This window comes from Ascaphus truei, chromosome 1 (genome assembly GCF_040206685.1).
Source record: "Ascaphus truei isolate aAscTru1 chromosome 1, aAscTru1.hap1, whole genome shotgun sequence".
Taxonomy (NCBI): Eukaryota; Metazoa; Chordata; class Amphibia; order Anura; family Ascaphidae; genus Ascaphus; species Ascaphus truei.
The window spans coordinates 189,402,833-189,429,880 of NC_134483.1; the positions used below are offsets into that span (position 1 = coordinate 189,402,833).

The following is a 27,048-nucleotide window of genomic DNA, read 5'->3' on the forward strand; positions in this document are numbered from 1 at the left end:
TTGTGGGAGGTGATTGTGCTGAGGAGACCGGGAGACAACTGCTGGCAAACCAGTAGGAGACGGATACACCAGGCAGCCTCTTCCGCCCTGACCTACGACAACACAGGACGTGACGAAGGCACCAGTGGCGTATGCGGAAGGGCTCCTCCGCTCCAGGAACCACCGGCGTCCTCCATCCACAGCTGTCCTCTCCCACGAACCATATTTTATTACAAAATGTGAGTGTATTACACATATAATTATCGATTGCTGCCAATACAATTTTAGACTATACTACTCTATTGTGTGTTCTCTCTTTCACTTTCACATACCCCTGGGAGAATAATTGAACCACCATAATACAAGCTTCCAGTATCAAGACACCACTCTGAGGGATTTCCATTAAAGGGCTCCCATCAGAGAGAGAAGGGTCTCTGATACGCTTATATTTGATAGTGCAATCTGTGAGTGCCACTACTACAGAGAACATTTTTATTATACCAATATTATAATACTATCTGCACTATTGTATTTATTTTTCATTTTCATAATCCTGAGTCATCCAGCGCTCCGCTCCAATTTGAAAATCTGCACAAGAACCATCTGGACATGAACAGTCCGTCCTAAGGGTGTAGAGCTGCTTTTTTTATTATTGTATTGCACTTTAATATTTATATAATTTTCCACACATTGGTGAAAGTCACTAAACACAATTTGTGCACTGATTATTAATTGAACATCACTGTCACGTATATCGTATAATTACTTAATTATTTAATATTCACTTATTTTTGAGAAGCGCCCGGTTTTTATTTTTCGTCTTTGCATACCCCCTCTAGCACCAGGACTCGGCTTTCCTACTGACTATTCTAACCTCTAGACCATCGAACTCGGCTTTGGATTTTGACTACGGACATTCTATATCCTCGGACTCGGCAATTACTTGACAATTCTTTATCTACATCCAGGCCTGGCCACGCTACTACGCCACATCCCGGACATGCCCCCTCTGCTGTCGGTGCGTATACTCTACATCCCACCTCAGTACAGGGGACTGGTCTGGTCTACGGGCTGCACAACATGACAATCAATGGCAGACTATAAGTTAAATCACATACTAGAACAAAGATACCCCAGTATATGAGTATATAAGACAGTCTTGTAGAAGAGGTGCCCTAATGTATGAGTGCAACATACAGTATTAATACTCCCCTCAAAAAAAAATGATCTTGGCACACGGGGATCTTATGATCATGGGCATGAACAGCCAGTCTATTACAGTCAAGTCAATTATTCCAAGAGGTTCTGAACTCTGCCCAATGTTCCATATGACAGACCTCTTAATGTAATCCATCCACAGCAGGGTAGGAGCTGAATGTTTGGAAAGTGATGCAGAAATTGGGCCCACCGGGAGGTTACAGATGATCCTGTATCATCCACTTTACAGTTCACGTATGCATTGACCTAGTTTCTCACCTCTATGTATCAGAAGTTGACTCCTATAGGCACACTCGATCTTGGTTATCCACAAAGAGTAAATAAAATGCTCGTACGAGCAGCAATTAATGACAAAATGTACTCAATATTTCTCCATATTAGTTTAAAGGACGCCGTAAGTGAAGCATATGATACATACTAGGCAGTGAACATCAGGCAGCCTAGGTCTGCACATGTAACGATAGTAACAGACCCTCTTGTAATGCACAAATTGAATGCAAGCCTGTGTGCTCCAAGGTGTATCCCTTCTTTATTAGATAACAAAACCTCCAGGTGCAAGACTCGTAGTTTGGCAAAAATCTGATGGGGGCTGTAACAGAGAAGCAACCCTGTCTCAATGAGGCTGCAATAGAAACCCTCAGTGGTCTGAGGAATCCAGCACGGAGCTGTTTAATTGCAGCTAAAAACAATTAACCAGTCTCCACCTGGTTAATCAGAACAGTTTAAAAGGCTCCTGCTGTGAACAACCCAGGAGATTATTGAGCACACATAATTACTGTGTGTTGATTGCAAGACACGAGAGGAACAGACCTTTCTTCCAGGGTACAGCAAACACAGGAACCGACCAAAAGGCTGGCTCTCCATGAACACCCACCTGGAACCAGAGACTGACCTGAAGGGCCATCTGCTTTTGCGACTTTGGGGTGATAGGTTGGTAAGCGGCTTTTCCTAACAAATATAATAGAATATACTATTGTTCTAGTTAGGTGTTAGTGGGGGGGCTCAGACTTAAATAAGGAAAATTGCCAGGGCAAAAAAAAATGCTGCAGTTATAAGTAGTTGGTAAGGCTACGGCCCTGGTGTCGGCGCTACACGCACGCCTGCCAGGCTGGCGGCGCGTGTAGCTTTGTTTCCTGCGCTTTGTCTCTTTGACAAAGTGCAGGGGATGCACGAAACGCGTCAGAGTTCCTCAGATGATTTGTATTTTATACTGATGCTGCTATCATTCATTAAATTCTTTTTTTGATACCGTGATCCAGCATCCATTTTTACTTCCTACTTCTGGAACGCATGAGATACTTGTCGGCACGCAGTGTACCACCATTACCTTCCCCTCTGGGCGAGATTCTATCCTTATTTACCAATATCACTAGCGCTCTGGTGGTCTCAACACAGTGGATACTAATCTCCATTGTTGCTTACAGCCTCCATTAGAAGTGGATGGTACCTACATCTATACTAGATCTATACTAGACTATGCTGTATTTTTTTTTTAATTGTCGTGCCCCTACCAAGTTTAGTATTTTGCTCATTAAAATTATTTTAATTTATCCAATTATAATACATTTTGTCTCAAGGGCTTTAATCCAACATCCTCTTTGTCCTCATTGCATATCTATGCACCCCTGAGTTCCTACTGCTCTCATTCAATACGTTATATCTGTGAGTGCATGCTATTTGGGTTCTATTTTCCCATCCTATCTTCTAGGAGGGGTACCTCTCTTTTTCGTTATGCTTGCAATATCATAGTGCACCCAGATTCTCACACTCCATCAGGCGAGCGGGAGGTTTCTTTCTTTCATTCTTCTGTAGAAGCAACTCTAACATCTAGAAAATGGAATTTCATCTATTTACATCTTGCTTCAGCTGATAGCTGAGCGAATGATGGGTCTGTCTCAAATCATTGAGCTTTTAACTTGCGGTCGCAGACTGACAGATGTGTCCACGAATCCTGCATGCCACTGCCAGCATCTCTTCTACAGTCCTGTCCAATTTAAACACACAAAGCAATAATTTAGAGTAAATCTAGAGTGTATTTGTCTCACACATGTCAGTGTCAAACTAAAATCCACTTAATCTATAAATGTATTTATCTTATTTAGTTCAAAATCATGAATCAGAAATTACTTTTTTTTTAATTAGAGTAAAGTCATTAAACCTAAGATTATGGGGGATTGTCCAATTTCTAGACAATACTCAAGTTTATCAGAGAATGAAATAGCCACAAGCCTTAGTCAATAAGATTTAGAAGAAAGTTAGAACTTTGAAATGCAGTATTTTTGGTATTCATTTTCAAATTACCAGGTGCTCAAAATCAACCAAGTTGCATGAGTTATACCCCACATAGAATTAAAAGGAAAAACTGGAGAATAAAAAAAAAAATTAAACAAGGAATGCAGTGGGTACATTTTATTTGCTGCAGAATAATATGCAGGAAATAAAAAAGAAAGTTAGGAGAGATTCTCATTAAAACCAGCCCTCGGGCACTTCATACTTTTATATTTTTTGAGCTGCCAAATATAGAAGATGGATCGTAACATAGCATGCACCGTGTGAGAAATGAAGCAAACATGAAATGATCCATATCAGGAGAGAGGGGGGGAAAAGTAGGACTTAATGTCCATAGATTTAAAGAAATAAATAAAATTGAAGACATATGAAGCTATTTATAAATTGTTTTCAAATTCTGGTGGTTAATTACATTATGGAATAATTGTTTCTTTAAGCAGTAGTCTATCTTAGCAGGGGGAGTGGGGTTAGCAACTGTATATTTTATTATATGTACCTCATTCAAGTATATATTTCAATTTAAACCATTTTGAGATTACAGCAATGACAGGGAGACATCAAAGACTCTTCATAAAAGGATCTAGTAATGTATAGTTCTACTAGGTGTATTAGCAATTGGAGACTATCTTTGTTACCAATGTAAAAGATCAGTTCAAAGCCTTTGGCACAGTGGCAAAGTGCAATGTCAATAATCTAATTGGCAGTGCCTCCACCATAAGTGTCCAGTGTCACCTGAAAGTGCAGCCAGGTAGTCCCATAGTAATAACAATAAGTACCTTGCTGAAATACCTAACATGTGGAGTCAGTAACACAAAGGTTTAAAACATTTTTTTGCAGGAAAAAGAGAGAGCTGAAACTCAAAGGAATTGACACACAATAAGTAACCAAATACACATCTATTTTGTGAGAAATAACCAGCAGGCAATGTTGTAACTTTCTTAGATTTGTAAAATGTAACCGTGTTTAAGTGGCCCTAACAATGGCTGTTCACAGTGCAAAGTGTGTTTAGATTAATAAGAAGGGATTACACTTCAAGCAGCAATCCCAACTTCTATTTTTTTAACAGGATTCAAAACAGGGGTCCACTGAAACCAAATCTATTTTCAACTCAAGGGACTACCGGTTTACAAGATACAGTTTTAGGTGCCTGTGTTCTCCTACTACTGTTACACATAATACACTAAAACAGAGCTCCTCATACTTCCTCCCAAACCTGGCCCTACTACCTCCTTCCACATTACTGTTGGAACTACGATCATTCACCCAGTAGCCCAAGCACGCTGCCTTGGGGTCACACTCGACTCCTCTCTCACATTTGCCCCTCACATTCAAAACATTTCTAAAACCTGTCGCTTTTTCCTCCGCAATATAACAAAGATACGCCCTTTCCTCTGTTGCTCGACTGCTAAAACTCTGACTTAGGCCCTCATTCTCTCCCGTCTTGATTACTGTAACCTCCTGCTGTCCGGCCTTCCTGCCTCTCACCTGTCTCCCCTACAATCTATCCTTAACGCTGCTGCAAGAATCACTCTACTCTTTCCTAGATCTGTCTCAGCATCTCCCCTCATGAAATCCCTCTCCTGGCTTCCGATCAAATCCCGCATCTCACACTCCATTCTTCTCCTCACTTTTAAAGCTTTACACTCTTCTGCTCCTCCTTACATCTCAGCCCTAATTTCTCGTTATGCACCATCCAGACTCTTGCGTTCTTCTCAAGGATGTCTTCTTTCTACCCCCTTTGTATCTAAAGCCCTCTCCCGCCTTAAACCTTTTTCATTGACTGCCCCTCACCTCTGGAATGCCCTTCCCCTCAGTACCCGACTAGCACCCTCTCTATCCACCTTTAAGACCCACCTTAAGACACACTTGCTTAAAGAAGCATATGAATAGCACTGTGGCTATTCTGAACACATGGCACATAAAGCTTGGCCCCCTGCAGATGCACTTACCAGAACTCCCTCCTACTGTCTCTGTACGTTCTCCCTACCTACCAATTAGACTGTAAGCTCCTCGGAGCAGGACTCCTCTTCCTTAATGTCTAAAGCACTTATTCCCATGATCTGTTATTTATATTATCTGTTATTAATTGGATTACCACATGTATTACTGCTGTGAAGCGCTATGTACATTAATGGCGCTATATAAATAAAGACATACAATACAATACAATACAATATATCACAAATGAAACAGTAGCAATACTCAATGTCCCCACTACAATGTATCTTGAACTAGAAATGGACATGTCCACTCACTTGAGTTCCTAATGCGCTATATTTTTTTTCCCAAGCAATATTTGTGGTTTCAGGGCTGTGTTGTATAGATGCAGACACTCATGCAGGCAGAGGCTTACATTCAGCAACTATTCAGAGCCGCAAAATAAACATATCATCGTTGTAGAGGTAAAAGTCATTAACTACATTCTTTGAGTGCTGTGGAAAAGGTGATATAAAGAACATTTAGACATTATTTCAAAATCATACTGAATGATTTTTATGTTTTGGTAACTCTGAACCATGATAAAATACTATAGGCACTTAATGAGTTTTTCAATAGAAATATCAAGAAAGTCCAAGTAAGGAAAAGCATTTACTGTAGTGTTTTTTTTTTTGCCAAAAATAAACGTAATTAGTTTTATCTCTATAACGACGAGATGTACAGAATTCCTAAAAACTACAAATAAAAGTATGCTACCCTTGTGCTACCCTTGCAAGTCTCCGCCTAGCGGTCTGTCAAAGCTCTTACTGTCAGTAGGCATCAGCACTCATCTGTAGAGACCAGTCAAAATACGTTCTGCTGGTTTGTCTTGGCTTTTTGGATGCAGTCCAATCTACATAATGAAATCCGCAGGCAAACTGCACGCTCCTAAATCTGGGCGCCCAGTCCTTGGAATCCACCATTGGATTTCATCCATGCGGTTTCTGCAGAAATACTCTGGTGAAATTGCTCGGAATCCGACTATGCATTTTCAGTCACAATGAGTCCCTGCCTATGTAAAGTTTACAATCTAGTATAAAAATCATTTGTTTGCCTCCCCAGCCAGAGCGGCGCCAGCCCAGGGGGAGATATCCTATTGATTGGGGGAAGCCATTGCCAAGTCCCTCTGGTAGACGCTGCTCCCATTTGAAATTCCCTCCACAAGCTCTTTAACTTTGTAAACACACCCCAGCCCTGGTTTGCCAATTCAGGTGAGCCCTCGGCTCTTGAGTGATTGGTTCATGAACAGTAACCACGCTGTTATTGGTCGCCAGACCTTCTACCATGCTTTCTTATGGCAGGGGGGGAAACTAGATAAGGGAAGCCCGATCAGCGATCCCCAGCTCATTCTGATCCTAACGTTTAGGTTATCTAAGCAGTGTGCACTGAGGCTTTGCCGGATACACCCGAAAACGAGTCGGAGAGCCTTGCCAGTGGGAAATTCAAAGGTGCCTTATCCAACGGGACTATTGCGGTGCCACAGAAGCATAGAGCAGGACTTTTCGGCAAGACTTTTGAAAATGCTCTGCCGTGAATTGTACCAAAAAATGGTCCCTACCTCATCGGAGTGGGTAAGCCTTTGATGTGATGCTCAGCATCTAGCTAGATAGTATTCCCCCAATATGCCCCATTTTTGTCAGTATAGCTCCGATCTGTGTTTTTTGTGCTGTTTTTTGTTTGGTGGAACATAAAAATTATTTACTGTTTTTTTCCTGGCTGGGGCTTTGATCCCTAGGTTAAGTTCTGTTCTCCCGTGGCAATATACATCCTGTTTTATTTTTATTTTGAAGTTTTAGTTGCTCACAAGGGTTTGATTCATGGTCAGGTTGTCTATTGCAAATCGAATAACTAATATTAGTACAATTAGTTTCAGTACACTCTAGCTGTATACACAGATAATGGCGATGTCCACATCTATCTGTGTCGATTATATTTCTAAGGCAATATATTGTGAGGATATTTTAAACTCATTGTATAAAATATATTGTTTAGATTATAATTATATTTGCGTTCTCTTTTAGAGTGAGATTGGTTAAAAATGTTTGAGAACGCAATCTATCTTTTTAAATTCTAGCTGCATTCACACATTGGATGCATTAATTGTTTTATATTACTATAAACAGCACTCTTGAATTGGTTTAATCTAAATTGTCCCTTTGTTATTTTTTTAAAGCGTGAGGGGAGTCCGTTGGTCCAATCTGATTGAGTGTTTCTTATTATATGGAGATATAAAGGATTGCCAATCAGAATGTCGTTTAAAACTCCTGATTAAGTAATTGCGGAAGAAACGTGTAGGATGTACGGTGCGTTATAGTGGCTGACATCACTGCGTTGGCGTATTGCACTGGTCAGAGTACCTCGAGTAGGAGAAAAAATTTTTGCAGAAAAGGACTAGTAGAAGCTTTTCCGGTTCCAAAAGGAGTTACAAGGCCTATAAATGGACCTAAAAATGAACACCTACCGTTGTCGATATTACTACACAGCTCTGCATTTGCCTGGATTGGCCGGTAACAAAAGCAATGTTTTGCACAAAATGCTGATTATTCTATTTTATTCTGTATGAGCTATTGACGTAGCTGTGTGATTAAATTAAAATACTTTGACACTATGGAGCGCGCACTTTTTTTTTTTTGGCTTGGCTGGGTGCTGCTGTTATTGCTATGGAACTGGCACTCAATGTGGCAACTCTGGTAAAAGAATGGCAGTAATTGCTGACCTTAGTGACCTAGGCCATATATACATATTGACTGGCACACTAGGTGCAGAGAATGAGATAAACTAAATGTGTATAAATGTAACCATCCATGAAATTAATTGACACAGTATTGTTGTTAATATAATATTATATATTAATATACTGCTATATAATTTATATATTAGATGCAGAGACAGTATAGAAGTGCTCAGGCCATTGAAGCCAGGCATGCACCAGCCCATGGAGGGGACTGGACACACACAGGGTTCAGTTGAGTTGGTCACAGGTTAACAGTTAAGCTACAAGTTAAGTAAATAATGTATTTTACCTATAGTGTTCCAGCCGAAGCAGCTGGATGCCTTCCAAACCCACAGACAGACAAACCCTGCCTACACAATGGCTTAAACTTGAGGCTACACCCCTATTTATATACTCTTCTATAATAAATCAGTTTACAGATTCAGATTACTTTTGCAGATTCAGATTGCCGGATATAGGGAAAAAAAACAAAAAACGAATATGCCTTTTTGAGATTCGCAGAATTCTCAGTTAGAAAATAACTTGCAAATCCGCAGCAGATTTGGATTTCTGCAAAAAGTTTGCCCATCTCTGCTCACCAGTCCTACTAATAGTTCAGAAGAGTCATCATGCAGTCTCTCCAGGCTTGAGAAGGCTGCGCGCTCTCTGCATTTTTATCCCATTGGGTCTGACCAGCACTCAGTGCAGTCCACGTGTACTGTGCTTCCTGCAGAATCCCTCTTACTGCCACAGGCCCATTATTGCACTTGTCAAGGTATGATACAATCCAGTGCTTGGTATTGATCTTCCTCTCCTTCAAGGCAGGATATGTTTTGGGACATGAAGATATAAAGCCGTTTTAAAGGGTTTGTTTAAAGGTTGCAGGTTGTGGAGTTAACAGTGGTGACCTGAAAGTCAGGAGAAGTATGGTAGGTGCAGGTGGATATTCCCTCTCAAAAAGGGGTTAGCATAATCAATCCAGTGTTTATTCCCATTCAATGTTGAATGTTCTGATATAGCTATATAACCACTAATGCAACCATGATCAGGATATCTATATAGAAGTGACAAAGCGAGACAGTGGAAAAATAAACAGAAAGAAGCTGAAAGGGAAAGAAAGGGTTAGAGGGAGAGAGATAGGGAGATACATTTTTGATTCAATTTGACTAGAAAATGTTGGTCTTTAACTAACACCTATCAATTGAAACATCAAAAATTGGTAGTAATAACTCAATAATAACTCATTAAAGACCATGTCAATATTTTTTACAATATACAGTGTATGTAACCATTTTTCTACCAAAGGGTCCTGCAATATATCTATAGGAGGTTGTGTAGTTGTCTAGTAAGGCAAATGTATTTTGGTTTACCTGTTTATGTACTGCTAACAAGGAATCATTCTACATTAGAATGTGTTTGAACTGATAAACATATTACAGTATTGTTTGTACAATCGTTCCATATGCTCTAGTAGATACAGTACAGTAATATGTGTTTCAACATATCCCTACAGTGCATGTTGTTTTCCGCTGTAGTAAACACCATTACCCTGCTTGCTGCAATGCTGATAAATAGGAAATTAGATACAAAAAATAACTTATCTGCTTTAAAGATTATACAAATTGTTCCATTATGGTGCAGTGTCCATAGGTATATCTGCCACGTGGGATAGAATGTGTGCTACGCCATGCCACCAATGCGTGTTTGTAGCTGATGTTACTTGCAGCTTTAGTATGATGCAATTTCTTTTCAATCTCTTACCCGCTTATATATACGATCCCTAAAAGGGGTATACCTCCTACACCCACTATCCAAATTGATATATTTATCATTATAAAGCATACAGTAACTCTATAGTACATTTTTGTGTCTATCACAGTGGTTTGCAATTCTAAAGAGTCGCTAAGGAGTCCTCAATAAAAAAAATAAAGATCAGAAATATATCTATATCTATAGATATATATCGCTGCTTCCCCCCATCTGTGGAATCTTGCTATTGCTACAGGTGTCATAGTGCTAAATACCTGTGAGGGTCCAGGAGATGCTGAGGGTCTGCGTTGGTATGGGGAAACAGGAGAGGCTTTTGGTGATCCTTCAGGTTCTTCTCATGGTGTCAGCACCTCCAGGTCATAGCAGGCTACAGGTGTACTGGAGACAGTCCCCACCATGACAGTCTTCTCTCATAACTCTACTCAATAGACTGTAACTTAGGCAGAGGTATATAAAAGGATCCTTTATTGAAGCAGCCACTGCAGTTGTTATTAGAGTGAATGCATACAGTAGATTCTTTAGGATAGGTCCCAGACCTCTGGATGGTACCAGGTTTCTTGCAGTCTTGAGGCCTTGTGCTCTGCACAGATCATTGCTGCAGTCAGCCCCAGGAGAGGGAGAGAGATAAACTGCATGTCTCTATCCCAGGAGGGGGAGAGCTCAACTGACTATAATTTAGAACACTTCCTCCCTAAGGCACAGAGGAGGAGGGCACAAGGTCTGCACCATGATTGGTGGTGCACACTCAGTTCACCTCCACCTCTGTCATTCAGAGAGGCATCATAAGGGGGGGTAAACCCCACAGGATTGCCTGACTCTGCATGTCGCTACTAGGACTTACGTGACAGAAGGCAGAAAATATAACCCTGGACCAGCCATGGTTATATTATATCATATATGCAAATACACATACACATGTAATGGCTGGTCCAGGGCTATATTTTCTGACTCCTGTCACGTAAGTCCTAGTAGCTATAGGCAGAAACACACACACACACACTATGAGTATTAAAAAGAAGAATTAAAATCTTAATTTGAACCATGTGGGTGTTTTGTACCCTGTGTGTAAATCCACGCAGTTTCCATTTGTTTAAAAAAATGTTATATCAAGATTGAATCCACAGAAATATACAGTAAGAGGAGGCAAGCTATTCCTTGAAAGGTGAGGTTTAAACAGGGATGTAGCTCTTTAGTGTCTCTCTACTGTTGATAGCCTATTACCATGCTTTATATCTGAAAGATTATAGTGTCCAGTTTCTTAACTGCCAACATATCTTAATCCACATGGGCAATCTATAACATAAATGACATATTCCGTACTAAAATTAATTAAATGTTTCATTGGTACATCATGTCTCAATCATGGAATGTATAGTTTGAGTGCAAAGGAACAAACATTAGTGTCCACAGGGGGAAAATCCCATAGTTTTACAGGGATATCAATGTGGATTAATGCCTGACTGGTGATTTTGCATCAATAAATCCTTAAAATGACTAGATCTTGCAAATGTACAGTAATTCCAGGATTCCTAAGAAGAAACGTCTGTAACTCAATGTCAAATTATGCTTTCCAACACTTGTCACCTACTGTATCCCACAGGTCTTCACAAAATAGTATTCTAATCTTTTAATCCTATGCTATACTTCCAGTGCAATTATGCATTCATTTTTCATTTTGCTGATACATTTTATTAGAAATACTACCTAGATGAAACTGTTCTAGCAAAGTGATCTTAACCATACAATTTATTACCATCACAAAAATTATTTGTTCTGATTAGGCTCTCCATATTATGTGTTCCTAAAGAAACAATTACCTTTGGGTGGGTGATAACAGTGAGTTGCAAACACTGAGTTATTAATTAAACTGTGATAGTGCCATTCAGGGTACTGTCACATAGAACATCCATTTAAGTTTGTGGGAGTTTACGGGCGATTTTGCCCTGATCGGCACTGTCACAGTCTCATGAATAATTTCCATTGTTTCCTTTTCAGCACGGTGAGAATAGGGGTTATACATGGGTAACAAAGCAATAACATCAATTACTGACTTCCATTCAAGTTAAAGTTACTATGCTGTGCTTTACCAGTTCAAGTTGCCTACAGAAGAGATTTGGTATGTGAAAAATGATTTAGACAATTTGCAATATAGTCATAACAGATTTAATCTGGAAATGTGTCTGTCCTGTATCTGATTAAGAAGCCGTAAATATTTTTCATTTCGGAACTTGACTTCTTTCTGGTTGAAGAATGGTGTGTTACCAAATACATTTGAAACTATAAATATTACTTAATTCACATGATTGCATCCCAATCTAAGGGGCCTATTCAGGTAGCTTCGATAAAATTACTATCTCGAATGGTGTGGCATGACCCAATCGAATAGTTTAACATTTGTGTTATCACTGTGTTCAGTAACAATCAGAAACCATTTCCACAAGTCTTAAACCGTAAGGTTCAAAATGCCAATACCGTACGGGACAGCAGCGATGGTATCTCAGCCTCTCTCAAAGTTTTCCCCCGTGGAATTTGCCCGCAGTCTGTAAGAGCTACATAGAGACAGCTGCACAGAGAGCCGCATCTCCCTGCACAGCTCTCACAGGCTATCACACTGTTTTTATTAACATTTTAATAACAGTGTACTGTAGCAGGGGGTCTCCAGAGCAGAACCACATTGATGTCAGATAGGGGGAGCAACTGCTTCCTGAGTTACAGGACCCGGTATGGGATGCCGGTATCTATGCATTTAAAAGTCCCTTTCACGTGATGCGGGAGATTTAAACACTGCAGGAGGATACCAGCACCCCATACCGGGCCTGTAACTCAGGAAGCAGGTGGTCCCCAGGGCTGAAATCAGTGTGGTTCTGCTCCAGAGACCCCCTGCTACCGTACACTGTAAAACGTGAGTACCTGGTTTGTTGGGGGTACAGGGGATGGGTGAAGAGGATAGTTGCCCCAGGGTGGGTGGTTAAGCCTGCCAGGAAGTTTGTGGGAGGAGTTAACCCATTCACTAACGTAGCTGTGGTAACCGCTATGGTAATGAAAGGGGTTAAGAACTCACACTACCCACCCTTGGGGCAACTACTCCTTTGGCCCAATCCCTCTACCACAAAGAAACATTAAAATACAACTACCCTACTACCAACCTCTTCTACCCCCAACAACCACCCCCAAACACACACTTACAGTAAAATAATGGGCAACATGACTATTATCCAGATTTGGATAACAGCTAATTTGCCCATTAAAAATGAAACATTATCCAGGCAGCATAAAGTAAATAAAAGTTATACTTACCCCTGCCAGGATGAAGGCCATCCTCATCACCGTCCTCTTCATCCATATCCTCCGTGGGCATCAAAAGTACAATAAAAAAACAAGCTAATTGTCACTAACCCCTTAATCACCTTAGTGGTTAGTAACTACTATAGTAATTAAGTGGTTAACCCCCTCCCCCACTACCCACCTGGAACATCTTTAAACCCTCCCTAGGGAAACTACCCCCACCACCCATTGATTGGCACAGTGTTAAACCATCGCTTTTCACTACAGTAATGAATGGGCAATCTACCGATAAAAAAAACCAAGCGCCAAATAAAATACATTACATTTCATTTAAAAAAAAAACCCAAGAGATTAGTGGCTATTAGTTTTTTTTTTATTGTTATGTTGTTGCCCACAGAGAGGAAGACATGGATGGCCTTCATCTTGGCAGCCATAAGTAGAACTTTAATCAGGGGTAGAGGGGGTGCGCATTGCCATTGGTGTGATCTTTGCTCCCATTTAGGGCATAGGTAACCAAACTGACAAACAATGGGTGTATTGGCTTGTATTGGGTTTTAATGTTTATTGGGGATTGCGGGGTGGGTGAAGGTGGCATTTGGCCCGTGGTGGGTGTTTATACCTACCGGGTGGGTAGCGGGAGGGGTTATCCCTTCATTACCATAGCACTAGTAACCTCAAAGGTAATGAAGGAGTTAACTCCTCCCGCAACCCTCCTGCAAGGCCTAAATACCAACTATGAGCAAAATACCACCGTCACCCAACCCTGCTACCCACAATAAACTGGGCAATGGTGTTTAACCCCTTCATTGCCTTAGCAGTTTGCCGCTACGGTAATGAAGCTGCCTGTAAATGTATTTTCATTGCATTGGATTTAAGCAGGGGGTCTCCGGGGCTGATATTAATGCTTCAGAGACTCCCAGCTTCAATACGATGCAGGAAAAATACATTTTTTTCGAAGTCCTACTCGCAAATCCCATCTTGCCACCGAGATGAAATTGGTGAGTAGCTTGCTAGTTTAGAGCTCAGATGATCTCATCGGAGCTACTAGAATAGAATCATTTTCTCAAAAATGCGAGTTTGAGCTGTTTCAGCTCCCGTTTGGTGTGTTTGAGCAGGAGCGTTGGCGCTTGGGGAGATGTACTTCCCGAACGAGTTTGGCAGGTTATCAGAGCTTCCCCCCCCCAAAAAAATATAACATCTATATCTAGAGAGAAACATATATATATATATATGTATGTGTGTGTGGTGGTTTTTATCTGAAATATATATAGTAATGCACCCAGCATATGCAATCTGGGGACATAATAATCAGCAAATAGAGTAACATGCTGATTCAGAAGCAGCGGAGATGGAATACCCCCTGTGGCACTGTTCTTCTTGCTTTAGAAAAAGTTTGTATCATTTCACATAATTGGAGTTATCAGCATGTTACATGATGCAATGCAGCTTCAGTGAATGCAATACGTGACTTGATTTGAATGCTTCCTGCTTTATTGGTGCTTCATAGTCAGCATTTACATCTACAGGTCGAACATTAACTCTTAAATCCTTTATGTGATGGAAATATATAAAATTGATGAGTACTGTAGCTACCGATCCTATATGTGCTCATACGTTTAACATTAAAAAGCAAGTTATTTGTTGAGATTAATTTTCGTGTGTATTTTATTCACATCTAATAAATTAACACATTCTTCTTGACTTTGGTGCCAGCTACATTCATCTCCGTTTTATTCTCTATCAGAAAAATTGGTATAATGTTTGTAATAATGAGTATATGCAACATGGCATGTCATGACTTTAGTTATTTCTCAGATAGAGTAAGGGATAGTTATGAATTACATTTAAAACCCCTTGTGAATATTAGTATAGCTATGAGCCCAGAGGTATAAAATGAAATAGCTAATAGAACAAAGTAAATAAAAGGTTGAAACCTATAATATTAGATGACCTACTATACGAATATAACTGGAATGATTACTGTTGCACACAGTGAAAATGAGTTTTGTTTCCTTTTTGTCTTGCATGACTTTGTGGTGATGATTGATAACTAGGATTCAGCAAATAAAAACCTAAAATAAATACTCCATTATAAATCCTATTAAAGCACAAAGGGTAATTTATCAAAATGAAAGGATGGCAATATAAAGCTATTTGCCCCATGTCTGTGCTATAATTTGTTATGAATCATCTCAGTACAGTACTATATATTTTTTATGGGCTTATATTTATAAAAAAATAAAAATAAAGTGAAGCAAATGAAGAAAAAAGTGTTACAAACTCCACATACTGTGCTGTATATTATAGAAGTGTGGTTCATAAACTGGCACAGCTAAAATATTTTATGAACTTGAATGGATGCTATAAACTAGGGAGGGATGTTTGTCAATGTATGGAGTAAAACTGGCCCAAACAGAGGTGTTTTTATCTTGCGCTTATTTGTGCAAATGTATTAATAATTGATCCATGAGGGCCAGATTGCAATTTAGTGTGTGTCATTAGGAGGAGTTACCCACTTTTTAATTCATCATATATTATTCTGCCCCTGTGTAAGTCTGATGATAACAATTTGCACCAGATGTATACAAATTGACTACCAAGCTTTTTGCATATGATGAGATGCAAAGTTTGACCATTGAGCTAAAACACACTTTGCTACTCTCCATTGATCAATCTCTACACATCCTGCATTCTGTCTATGCTCCCGTTCTTTACCAATGCCTTTCTGATTAAGATCTCCAAAAATTAATACATGAATCTATTTATCTACATAATTTTATGGTAATTAAAAAAGGACATGTATAACTCAATAGGTTTTAAAAACAATGAGAAGGAACATATTAGCTATAGCTATGTTTTATGGAACTATTATTATCATGGAACTTACAGCACCAAACAATGTAGAGATAAAGTCACTAATATATCAGTATCAAGCTAAAACATTAATTTCAATTAATCTCTATTCAAAATCATTATGTAATCACAGCAACACGTGTAAAATGATTGCCTGTAAGAAATGCAATTTTAGCATACAAAAGATACACAAAATTTACAAGATGCAGCGGCCATTATCCGATCTTTCACTGAATTGGTTTTCGAGTTTTCACCGAAATTCTCTCAAAATTTGCCTCGGCAGACTAATGCCCATCCGATTAACACAGCAGGGGTCCCTGTTATTTTTATTCATAGTGTGTGGGAGCAGGGGGTCTCCTGAGCTGAACAAAGTTGCTTACAGCCTCGGAGACCCCCTATTTCCCGAGATACAGGCCCCGGTATGGGGTGCCGGTATCTCCTTCAATGTGAAAATCCCTTGTTCACGTGACCCACATGATTTTTACATGGCGGGGATACCGGCACCCCATAACGGGACCTGTATCTTGGGAAATAGGGGGTTCTCGGACCTGAAATCAATGTGGTTCAGCTCCGGAGACCACCCTGCTACAATACTGTATTGTTAGATTTTAAATAAAAACCCCACGATCGCCTGTTAGAGGCGTGCAGTTAGAGTGACTGATTCAGCCTCTTACTGCACATCTCTTACAGACCGGTAGACCACAGTAGGATTAACACAGCAGGGACCCCCGCTGTGTTAATCCGATTGGCCATTTAGTCTGCAGAGGACCATCTCGGACCACCACGCGGTTTAGTGCATGATTTACCCATGTAAATGATCGGATAATGGCCGCTGTATCTGTACATTCAAGTAATACAATCAATCCATATGTAAAAATAACCTCCCGAAATATATAAAGCAAGTTCCAGACTGATACCTTAGGAAGGAGATTCAGTGTTTTAGGCTACAAAATTCCCTTGTCAAGAGACTAGCGAGTATGGGATAAGCGTGTATTAAATAGTCACTCCTTGTTCTCACTGTCCCACCATGGTGGTCGCTGACGACATGGAATCAGGTTGAGTCTCCTTCCTAAGATGTAAACCTTGAACTTGCTTTATATATTTGGTGAGGTTACTTTCATGTGCAGTATTGATTGATTTGTATTACTTCAATGTACCAAATTGTGTGAATCTCTTTGTATGCTAAAATTGCATTTGTTATATGTAATCATTTGACATTTCTTTCTCTGCTTACATTATGATATTGAATACAGATGAATTGAAATCCATTGTTTTTGTCTTAATACTGATTGATTATAGATTTTAGCTTCACATTGTTTGCAGTATTAAGTTTGGACATGATGGTGATGGGAGACCTGCACATTGGTCATTTTATACATAATATAATTAATAGTTTTGTGTTTATCTTTTTTGCATAGTTCCCCCTAAAAATAAAAGTATGCATTATTTCTCTTACAAATCAAGAAATAACCCATTTTTTTTGCTACTTCACAAAAATGTAATCTCTAATTCTTGTCTTTTGGAGAGGTCACTAGATGAAGTTGAATCTACAAATAGCAAGTTGTGATATTGTTAAAACCTTTACATTTGTGTTATCCCACAGTACATTGTGTAGTGTAGGAGATATACTGTATAGGTATAATTCCATTAATATAAAATGTGTATCCTTGTTGCCCCTCAGGAACTCCCAGATTGGCTGCAAGAAAAGATTTATCTCAAAGAATGGCATGTGAAAAGAACCCGGATACAAATAATTCCTGCATATGTACAAATGTTTCGAGAGCTGAAAGTTTTGGATATGTTTCAAAATAAACTAACATGCCTCCCACCGGAATTAGGTAAGTGCAAATGTATTTCTCTTTGCAGCATGCAGTGCAAATTACTGGGGATAAACTTGCTGAATTAGATTTTTTTTAAACTCTCTATTAGAGATGTGAGAATTTATCAATCTTTCCCCAAAAAAACTTTCAAGAGGGGGAGGGAGGAGCAAGGAGGTGCAGGAAGAGAGAGGGAATTCTAAATAGAAAACATTCTTTCACAAACAAAAATAGGCAAATTCTGTCTGGCTAGTGAACTTACACTAAAAGTTCTCACATCGCTAGTGTCAATAAATCCCATTCTACAAATTTGTATAATCCCTTTGGTGTTGCTTGATGCCAAATTATTCTATTATTTCCCCTCAGGAATGCTACCAACAAACTATTATTTTAAGTTATTTCTTTTTCTACTAATTACTGTTGGACAGTGGCTCCTTATAAATGTGATTTAATTATTTGGCATTTCCTATACGTTACCCTCTTTGCCTGGCTCTTAAGGAGATTACATCAAATAGACTATTTACATGGCTGTGTTCAGTGTCTCATACCTTTTCAGGGTGCTGGATCTTTGCAGGCTAGGTGTAGATGTGCAGATAGACAAAGGATCGGTGCCAGGAACTTATAGCTTTATTCACATCCGTTGATAATGCTACACATACAGTACAAGGACAGGGCTCACAGACATTAACTGGTGCCTATCAATATAGTTACTCTATGCTTTTTCCCTTGGTAGCTCTCACACTTACACTGGGAGGTACTTAGGCTTCTTTAGGATTCAGCTCCTTGGTAGCTCACTCATACGCTAGGGAGGTACTTATACTGGTGTCCTTCAGTAATGTTAGATTGGCAATCTCTTTTATAGATTCCTCAATGCCCTGTATCTGACGAACCCTGGTCGGGGGGCACAGGCGATTCTCAGGAATCGCTAACCCCTTACTGTGGACAGCATTCTTCCTCTATACTTATCACATTGGGAGTTTACCGAGTATCTGCCAGTGGGAATACCCTTGGGGATCCGTACCCAGTCATTCTTTATACTGCCCACCTCATCCATACATATTTAATAGGGGCTGCCAGTTGGTTCAATCCAACTATGCTCTAGATTTTCTATTCTACGAACTCCCTGCTGAACACTTACGTGCTCCTGTTCAGGTCAGAGAACAATTGTTGCTCATTAGTAGGAGGTCCAAATATAAAAAGGCATGTTCCTTAACTGAAAACAATAAAAAAAAAGGTGACAAGACATTATTAGTGCAATTACTATACACTTAAACATAAATTACAGTGAGGCTTCTCCACTGTCACTCCTACAGGAAACTTGATTCTAGAACACTGGGGGCACACACACACATTTATTTACCTATCACTGTAACATCACTGATCACAAGACCTACTGTCGAGTGATTATCCTTTCTACAAGTCCTTCTGTATCACATTATGGGAAATGAAGTAATTCCCCCACGGACCCCACACAATTGTTAACCCATAAACTATTAGCAGGGGGCTTCATATGTCATAAAAATCTTAAAACCTAGAGGGGTTTGGGGTTTGGGGGTTCCATGTAGCTTGGAGTGCTGTGATTCAGTTCCAGGGAACCCCTGGTTTCAAACAAACAGTAGATGGCGCTCTAATACTAGAATTAATCAAGGTGAAATAGTATAATATACAAAAGTGCAATGTGATAATAAATAAATCAACAAGTGCAAGTGGGGGTACAAATAAAACACTCAAACCCTTAGATGGACTGTTTCAAGGTCCAGAAACAGTATGTACAGGAAATCAGGGGAGCAGTTGCACCTTAAAATAAAAACAAAATCTACATGGTGTAATAATGTTAACACAGTGAAGTGGTTTCTAAGAAAACTTAGAGAGCTAGATAAGGAGGCTATAGCACGTATAACCAGCCAGACAAAATGGTGTCTGGCTGGTTATACGTGCTATAGCCTCCTTATCCAGCTCTCTAAGTTTTCTTAGAAACCACTTCACTGTGTTAACATTATTACACCATGTAGATTTTGTTTTTATTTTAAGGTGCAACTGCTCCCCTGATTTCCTGTACAACCCCTGGTTTCAAGCAAGATGAAAAAAAAATGTATATCTAACAAAGGCACAGAACGGATTGCTGCTTTAAGTACAGTTATTTTTGCTGTGTTTCTGATATTTTATTTTTCCCCTGTCGTGAGAATATTATCGGATATTCTTGGTCTTTGTCTTTACAATACAGTATTTCAAAGGGTAGCAAGCCTCTTTAAGTAGCAAAGAAGTGACAGTCACAATGTGTACATAGTGCTGGTGTTTGTGGCTGTCCCACTTCTCTGCTCCTTCAAAATTCCTTTGAAGCTCACTAAGCTTGCACTTGTAGCTTCAAAGCTGAATTTATATTAAAAGGTACCAGTTTGCTATAGTTTGTTTGCTGCTATTTTTCCTATGTGATTGTGTAGGGTTTTCACCCGTAGCTTCTTTTGTTATAAGACCCCCATTCAATAGAATTTTTCTGTTACACCTAGATCCGGGAAAGTTTTATATATGGGAACAGAAACGTGAAACAATAGAGATCTCAACCATAAAGTTTACAGTATAACTTAAAAAATAACCATAAACATGAAAAAGTCTATTATGTAAAAAAGGAAGTTAAATGTTACACCTGCTAAAATATAAATGCGCATAGGCCCATGTTGGCTAAACTTTTACAATGAATTTGATGATAAATATACACTGTTACTAATATCATTTTATTAAAATAATCTTTTTTTCACGATTTTGATAATGTGCCTTGTTTTTGCTAGAAAAGTAAAGCAATGTGTTTTTTTTTTGTTTGATCCATAAATCAGTACAGTATGAACATAAATATATTAAAATTCACTTTGATATTCACAAATCTCTGATCGTCTTCAAAATGTTTATGTCATTGTTACCATCTGACACCAGCTAGCATTAATAGTTTGGTGGGTGAGACAGGTAATTTATATACAAAATGTATTTTAAGTGTCTGAAGAGCCTAAATGTCATGTTTTATTGCAGAGAAATTGGCTGACCAAACCTTTCTGCATAAACTAAATAACAATCACACACTTTTCTAAGCAACACTTATGGTAGATCTACTACAAAGACATTAGGGAGATGTATCAATGTAAAGAAAGTGCAAATAGAAGTTTGTTTTGGTGCGTTGCTCCATTTTCTGCTCATATTTGCATCATATGTATAAAAAAGTGTTTCTCATGTAGCACTGTGTCCCACCGGGAGATACTAAGACTATGCTACCTAGTGTGTGGTGCAATACCTGTTAGGGTCCGGAGAGCTGAGCTAATCTGCGATGTAGTGGAAATCAGGACAGGCTGTTGGTGTTTAGCACCTCCAGCCATAGTGGGTTCCAGGGTGTCTAGAAGTCAACCCCTACTACTGCATTCTCTCCCTCCTGCCCAAGGACTGATACTTAGACAGAAGTACCCTGAGGAAAAAAGAGAGATCCAGCGCTCCACGGATTTCAAGATAATGAATTTATTGTGCCACACGACGTTTCGACCAACAGGTCTTTTTCAAGTGACAAGGCATACTCAAATGAGGGTCTACCTAGTATATATACCCTCCAACATTAATCAAACAAGTGAAAAACAAGTGAAAACAGTTACATAATCACCCCAGCTGCTCCCAATCCGCTTCCCCTGATCAGTGCTATCTCCATGTATAGCCATAACAGTCCATGAGAGTTCATTTCCGGTTCCTGTGTCCATTTCCGGTCTGTGCGTTCCAGTGACGTCACGGGACTATTCTGCGCATGCCCATGCGTTCCAGCGTCGTCATTGTCTCCCCGTCGATTCGGTTCGGTATGCAACAGTTTAATAACAGGCGATGTATTTTGTCATCCGAGAAGTGGTGCAAAATTTAAAATCAATAAGCGTATCACCTACACTACCACACAAGTTTTTGTTTGTTTTTCACTTGTTTGATTAATGTTGGAGGGTATATATACTAGGTAGACCCTCATTTGAGTATGCCTTGTCACTTGAAAAAGACCTGTTGGTCGAAACGTCGTGTGGCACAATAAATTCATTATCTTGAAATCTGTGGAGCGCTGGATCTCTCTTTTTTCCTCAGGGTACTTTGGAATTTCCTGGCAGGTACTTCCTTGAACCAGCAGCACCGGTAAACTGTATGTATTTATTTATATATTGTGGTGTGCAGCCTTAACCCCCCTTTACATTGGTACTCAGACAGAAGTGTCATAAAAAGGGCCTTTATTATATGGCAGGCATCCACTGCAGATCTCCATACAGCGATGCAGAGTCTTAGAGGTCCCAGACCTCTGGATGGTGAGGGCCCCTGGTCTTACAGGACCTCTGTGGCTGAGTCTGATGTTCCCTCAGTCCAAAGACTGAGGGAGAGCACTCTCATCTCGCCATAGTAGAGACTCGTAGCTCTCTGCTTCCTCTCTCCTCCAGAGCAGGAACAGGACTGACTCTAAATTTGGTGATCCCCTAATTAGGATAGGAGGGGTGGGCTTATGGTCATACCTATACCTGATAGGCTTACACAGGCCATGAGTCACCACCTTACTCCTGTCCATCATAGAGAAGCATGGGTAGGGATTGCAAGCCCACAGATTAACCCCTTACGGCCTGCAGCTAGCAGGACTTACATAACAGGGTGGGGAAAGATAGGCAGAAAAGATATACCCTGTTACAGTTATATTTGACACAAATTGTTGGCCAGGTAATTTTAGACCACCACAGACCTGGCAGATTTTCTTTTACACAAATACAAGATAAAAGTGACTCAGGTAATCTGTATGTCACGGAACACCTTCCTAACTCCTACTATTGTCCCTGCCTAGATCTCAAAGAGGTGCAAAACTTGGAGTAAAGACCTTGACGCAAAGATGCACAAGATGCAAATAATGTAATTTGCATCAATATTGCACCAAATTTGTTATGATACATAACCCCCAAAACCTTTATGTAGATATAATAAATAGTCCTTTGCGCAGGAAGGTATAAGACCAGGCTTCAGTGGAATAGGACTTTTGTTTTATTTTACTTACACTCTGTGGTATTTAACCATCATAAACACAGAAAAATACTAACCGCTCAACTGTAATAAACAAGTAACAGTGAAGTATCTAGATCTAAGGGGTGCATGGGGTAATAGAATACTGATATTTACAAGGTGATCCAAAAGGGATCAAAGAGGTTACCCATATCTGCACTCAGCCAAAAAAATCCTAATACAATAAAGTAAACAGATAGTCTTCAAATAATTTTGGTTTTAATTGGTGTTAATACAACTGGGCTATATATCAGAGATTTGTCTGATATGATGAAGAAAAAAAACTATGTGTTCACAACAAAATGTCTAAAAACATCAAAAAAATAAAATGTTATTAACCAAATGTAGCCAGGTCCCCTTTGGCTCCCCGGTTCCCCAGTGAGAAGGCAGTTGCGGGGGCGAGCGCGTCTCTCGGTGGCGTCAGAGGCACGGCGCCGCCATCTTTGTTATGTCCGCACGGGCACAGAGGCTCGCGCATGCGCAGATGCGACATGGCGGCCAATATAGCGAGCGGCAGAGATGGCGCTCCATAGCGCAGGGACTCCCCAAGGTCGCGCAGGCAAGCATAGCGGCGGCCATTACAGCTTCGCACAGGCGCAATAAAGATAGCGCATGCGGTCCCAATGTTAAAGAGGGCCATAACGGACTACAACTCCCAGCAGCCTCTGGGTACTGCCCTTTCATCCACATCACGTGCAGCCAGCCAGAAAATAGAGTTTGCAGCTTCTCCTGTTGGAGAAGGATACAATGTTGCAGAGACCACACTAGTCAGTTGGAGCTGGGAGAAGGAAGGGGGAGGAAGTGTGTAAGGAGCAAGTGGCTTCTTACACTAGGCCAGGTTACCCCCAGGCCCTAGGTAGGCCCCACTCCCCACTAGGTTAATGGGTAAGTTCTTAGGGAAGGTCCCTTAGGTAGGGACCCTGCCCTTAGGTGAGTTGAAGGCTAAGGCCCCGCTGCCTCAGACCACGCGCCTGCACTGCAGACAGGCGGCGTGTAAAGAGGCACTTGGCGCTTTTTCAACGCGCGCGGCCATGACGTGAGGGGGCGGGACCGCCCGTCAGCCGTTCAGCCCCTCAACTCCTCAGCCGTTCAGCCCCTCAACTCCTCAGCCGTTCAGCCTCTCAGCCCCTCAACCGCTGTCGCTGAGCCCCTCAACTCCTCACACACAGACACGCACTCACGCACACACACAGACAGGCACACACACAGACAGGCACACACACACACAGACAGGAACACACACACACAAAGACAGGAATACACACACAGACAGGAACACACAGAGAGGCACTCACGCACAAATACACACTAGGGGGTGGGTGGGAGCCCGGGGGATCAGAGCACGGTGGGAATCGGAAGGGGGGGAATCGACAGGGGGACCCCCCACCACACCCCCCAAGAGGAGAGTCTGTGGGAGGGAGCAGGGGGGACTTCCTTGGTACTGCAATTTATTTAAAATCGCTGCTTTCCCCCCACACTCTCCTCTCCACTCCCCGAAGCCTCCCCTACTCATTGGCTCATAGCCACACCACATGACGCATCACCGCTTGGGATTACAATTCTCTTGAATCCCCTGGCGGCTGCCGCGTCACAGCGTGTAGTGAGCTGTGCAGCGAGGGGGGACTGGGACCGGCTCGGGAGGATTCCCCTGCTGGTGGGGAATGCTCGTGCGGCTGCCCGCGCCGCCGGGCGCAGCGGGTCCCAGCCCTAAGTCTAGTCAGTGACACAGCTGCAGTGCTGTGTGCTCTGACAAGAAGCGACAGTGTGGCTTTGAGTGCAGCCACAGCAGTTAGTTTGGCAGTTTCAGGAAAGGCCCCTTTCTGTGCAAGGGGGGGTTGCTTTCTACAGTACAGTGTTATGTGATATCACCAGTGCCAGTTGCACGTGGTGATCGCGGCCTGCGTCTGGGCTAAGACTGGCTCTACTACAAGAGACATTCTGTGGGTGAGACGCTCCACGAGGGAGACACCCCGCGCAGAGGTGGATTCCCGTTCCTGCGTCAGACCCTTTTTGAAGAGCTTTACACCCGGGCACGGACGTGTGCCTGGGTAGGTATCTATACGTGCACTAACTATACACACGTGAGCAGCGCTGCCACACATCTGGGAGGGGGTCCAGGACACTGGGACACTGGTGCCGAGCACCCGATTATTGTGGCAAATGTATGGTTGTGTTACTATTGGGCGGAGAGGCCAAGGGCCTTAACCAATGGGATATTGGTGCCCTTGCACCCAATGTATGTTTTGTTATGCATAGAGCTGTTGATACTCTGTTTGATGATACTGTGTGTTATGTTACTGATCCCTATAGTAAACCCTTTTAGCCATAACCTTTGGTGTGGGCTGGTTACTTTATGGATGTTCCTATGTGAGGGCCATTCTACACTCCTACAATCTCACATAGGTGGAGGCGCTGATTGAAGAAACGTTCCAGAGAAGCACCCCAGGTTCCCATCAGCGGAGGCTCAGGCCTCCTGTGAACCTGCAGGTATAGCACCACACCAAGTAACATATAGGTTCCCCCTCACATACACTCTATATGCGATTGGGTTTGGGAATACCCGTTACACAAATAAACTCACTAAGTGCAACATATACTGTATACACGCAGTGTCAATTGTCAATTATTAGCTATTTATTAAAGTCTTGATAGACTCGCCCTATTGCTAGCAGGTTAACTAGCCCTATCCTTAAGGCAAACAATGTTAACTCCGCATTGTCAGAGCATTGTGGTAAACATCTGTGATATTGTGAGTAATGCTTAATAAATGTGTTCCTACACCTTTCCGTGGATCTTCGTTGTGCTCCTGCCGAAGTTGAAACAATATGGAGAAAAAGTTGAGAGGCGGTGCAACTGCTCCGAGGGAAAATGAGACCGGTCTGCTATACTCTCGTACAAAAAATGTTTATTGGCACATTAAAAGAAACAGCAAGGGGAAAAACACCCTCTTACGCGTTGGATAAAGTTTGATAAAGCCCAAACACTGCGCGAAACGCGTAAGAGGGTTTTTTTCCCCTTGCTGTTTCTTTCAATGTGCCAATAAACATTTTTTGTACGAGAGTATAGCAGTCCGGTCTCATTTTGCCTCGGAGCAGTTTCACCACCTCACAACTTTGTCTCCATCTCAGTCATAACAGACAGATTTCTGATATATAAACCAGGTGTATAAACACTAATCAAAACCAAAATGATTTGAAGACTATCTGTCTACTTTATTGTATTAGGAGTATTTAACCATCACTATGTTTATACTAATGTTTTCGTGTTATATAGTTTATCTTATGAAGCATTTCTAATTATTAATTGAGAGTGTTATGTGTTAACCCCTATTAATATCTACTAACTATTTTTTTTTTCATATACACATTATTATTTTGTGTTGGGTAAAAAAAAAGAAAAAAAAAAGTTTAGTGCCATCTGATCTGTTCTTGAGCACAAACCTTTGTGAACCATTGGAAATATTTTTAATGAGAGCGGTTATTTAAATGTGATCAAATGTATTGGTTTCCCTTCACAACATTCTATTTTGTTTTGAAAGCTTTGTAATTAATTGCTGAGCACCAGAGCAAATCTCCGCTTCTAAAGTTTACCCAACTTACCTTAAAAAAAAAAAAAGTTCAGATCACTGGACTATAGAGATTACTTTTCCCTTTCCTGATTGAAAATGATCAGAGCTTCAATTTTCTATATAAAAAAAATTAATGAACATTTCTTCAGATAATAGCTGTGTAGATGGAGCATTGACCAAAGAACATATTTCTTAGTTGCTCTGCAAAATACAAAGCTCAAGACGTAATCCTTCACTCTGCTCTTGCAAGCCTATTAATTTCATTTTAATGTAATGTGTACTCTGTCTTTTGCAAGTCTAGCTGCTTCACTATTAGTGATAAGCCAATTTCGTTAGGGGATAAGAGGGACATACAATTATCTTCTAATTAATAATGTGGCTTATTAAGTTAAGGAATGTTAGACTTCACTAAACATAAGGCAGCAATGTTTAGCTTGGGTTTGTAATAACCCATTCTTTGCTGGAGAACCTTAGCATGCTGTCAGAGGATTTTACCTCAATTCTTTATTGTCCCCTGCTTTAAGGAGGGGGTGCTC

At 40.7% G+C, this 27,048-nt stretch overlaps 1 protein-coding gene across 9 annotated transcripts in view; it reads left to right on the forward strand.

Annotated features, from left to right (window-relative positions):
- LRRC2 (leucine rich repeat containing 2) overlaps positions 1 to 27,048 on the forward strand; it is a 435,439-nt gene that overhangs the window by 179,614 nt on the left and 228,777 nt on the right. For all 9 annotated transcript variants that reach the window (XM_075599516.1, XM_075599535.1, XM_075599497.1 and 6 more), the window contains one exon: positions 17,766 to 17,922. In XM_075599516.1, coding sequence (XP_075455631.1) covers positions 17,766 to 17,922 — 157 coding nt within the window. The remainder of the gene's footprint in view (positions 1 to 17,765; positions 17,923 to 27,048) is intronic.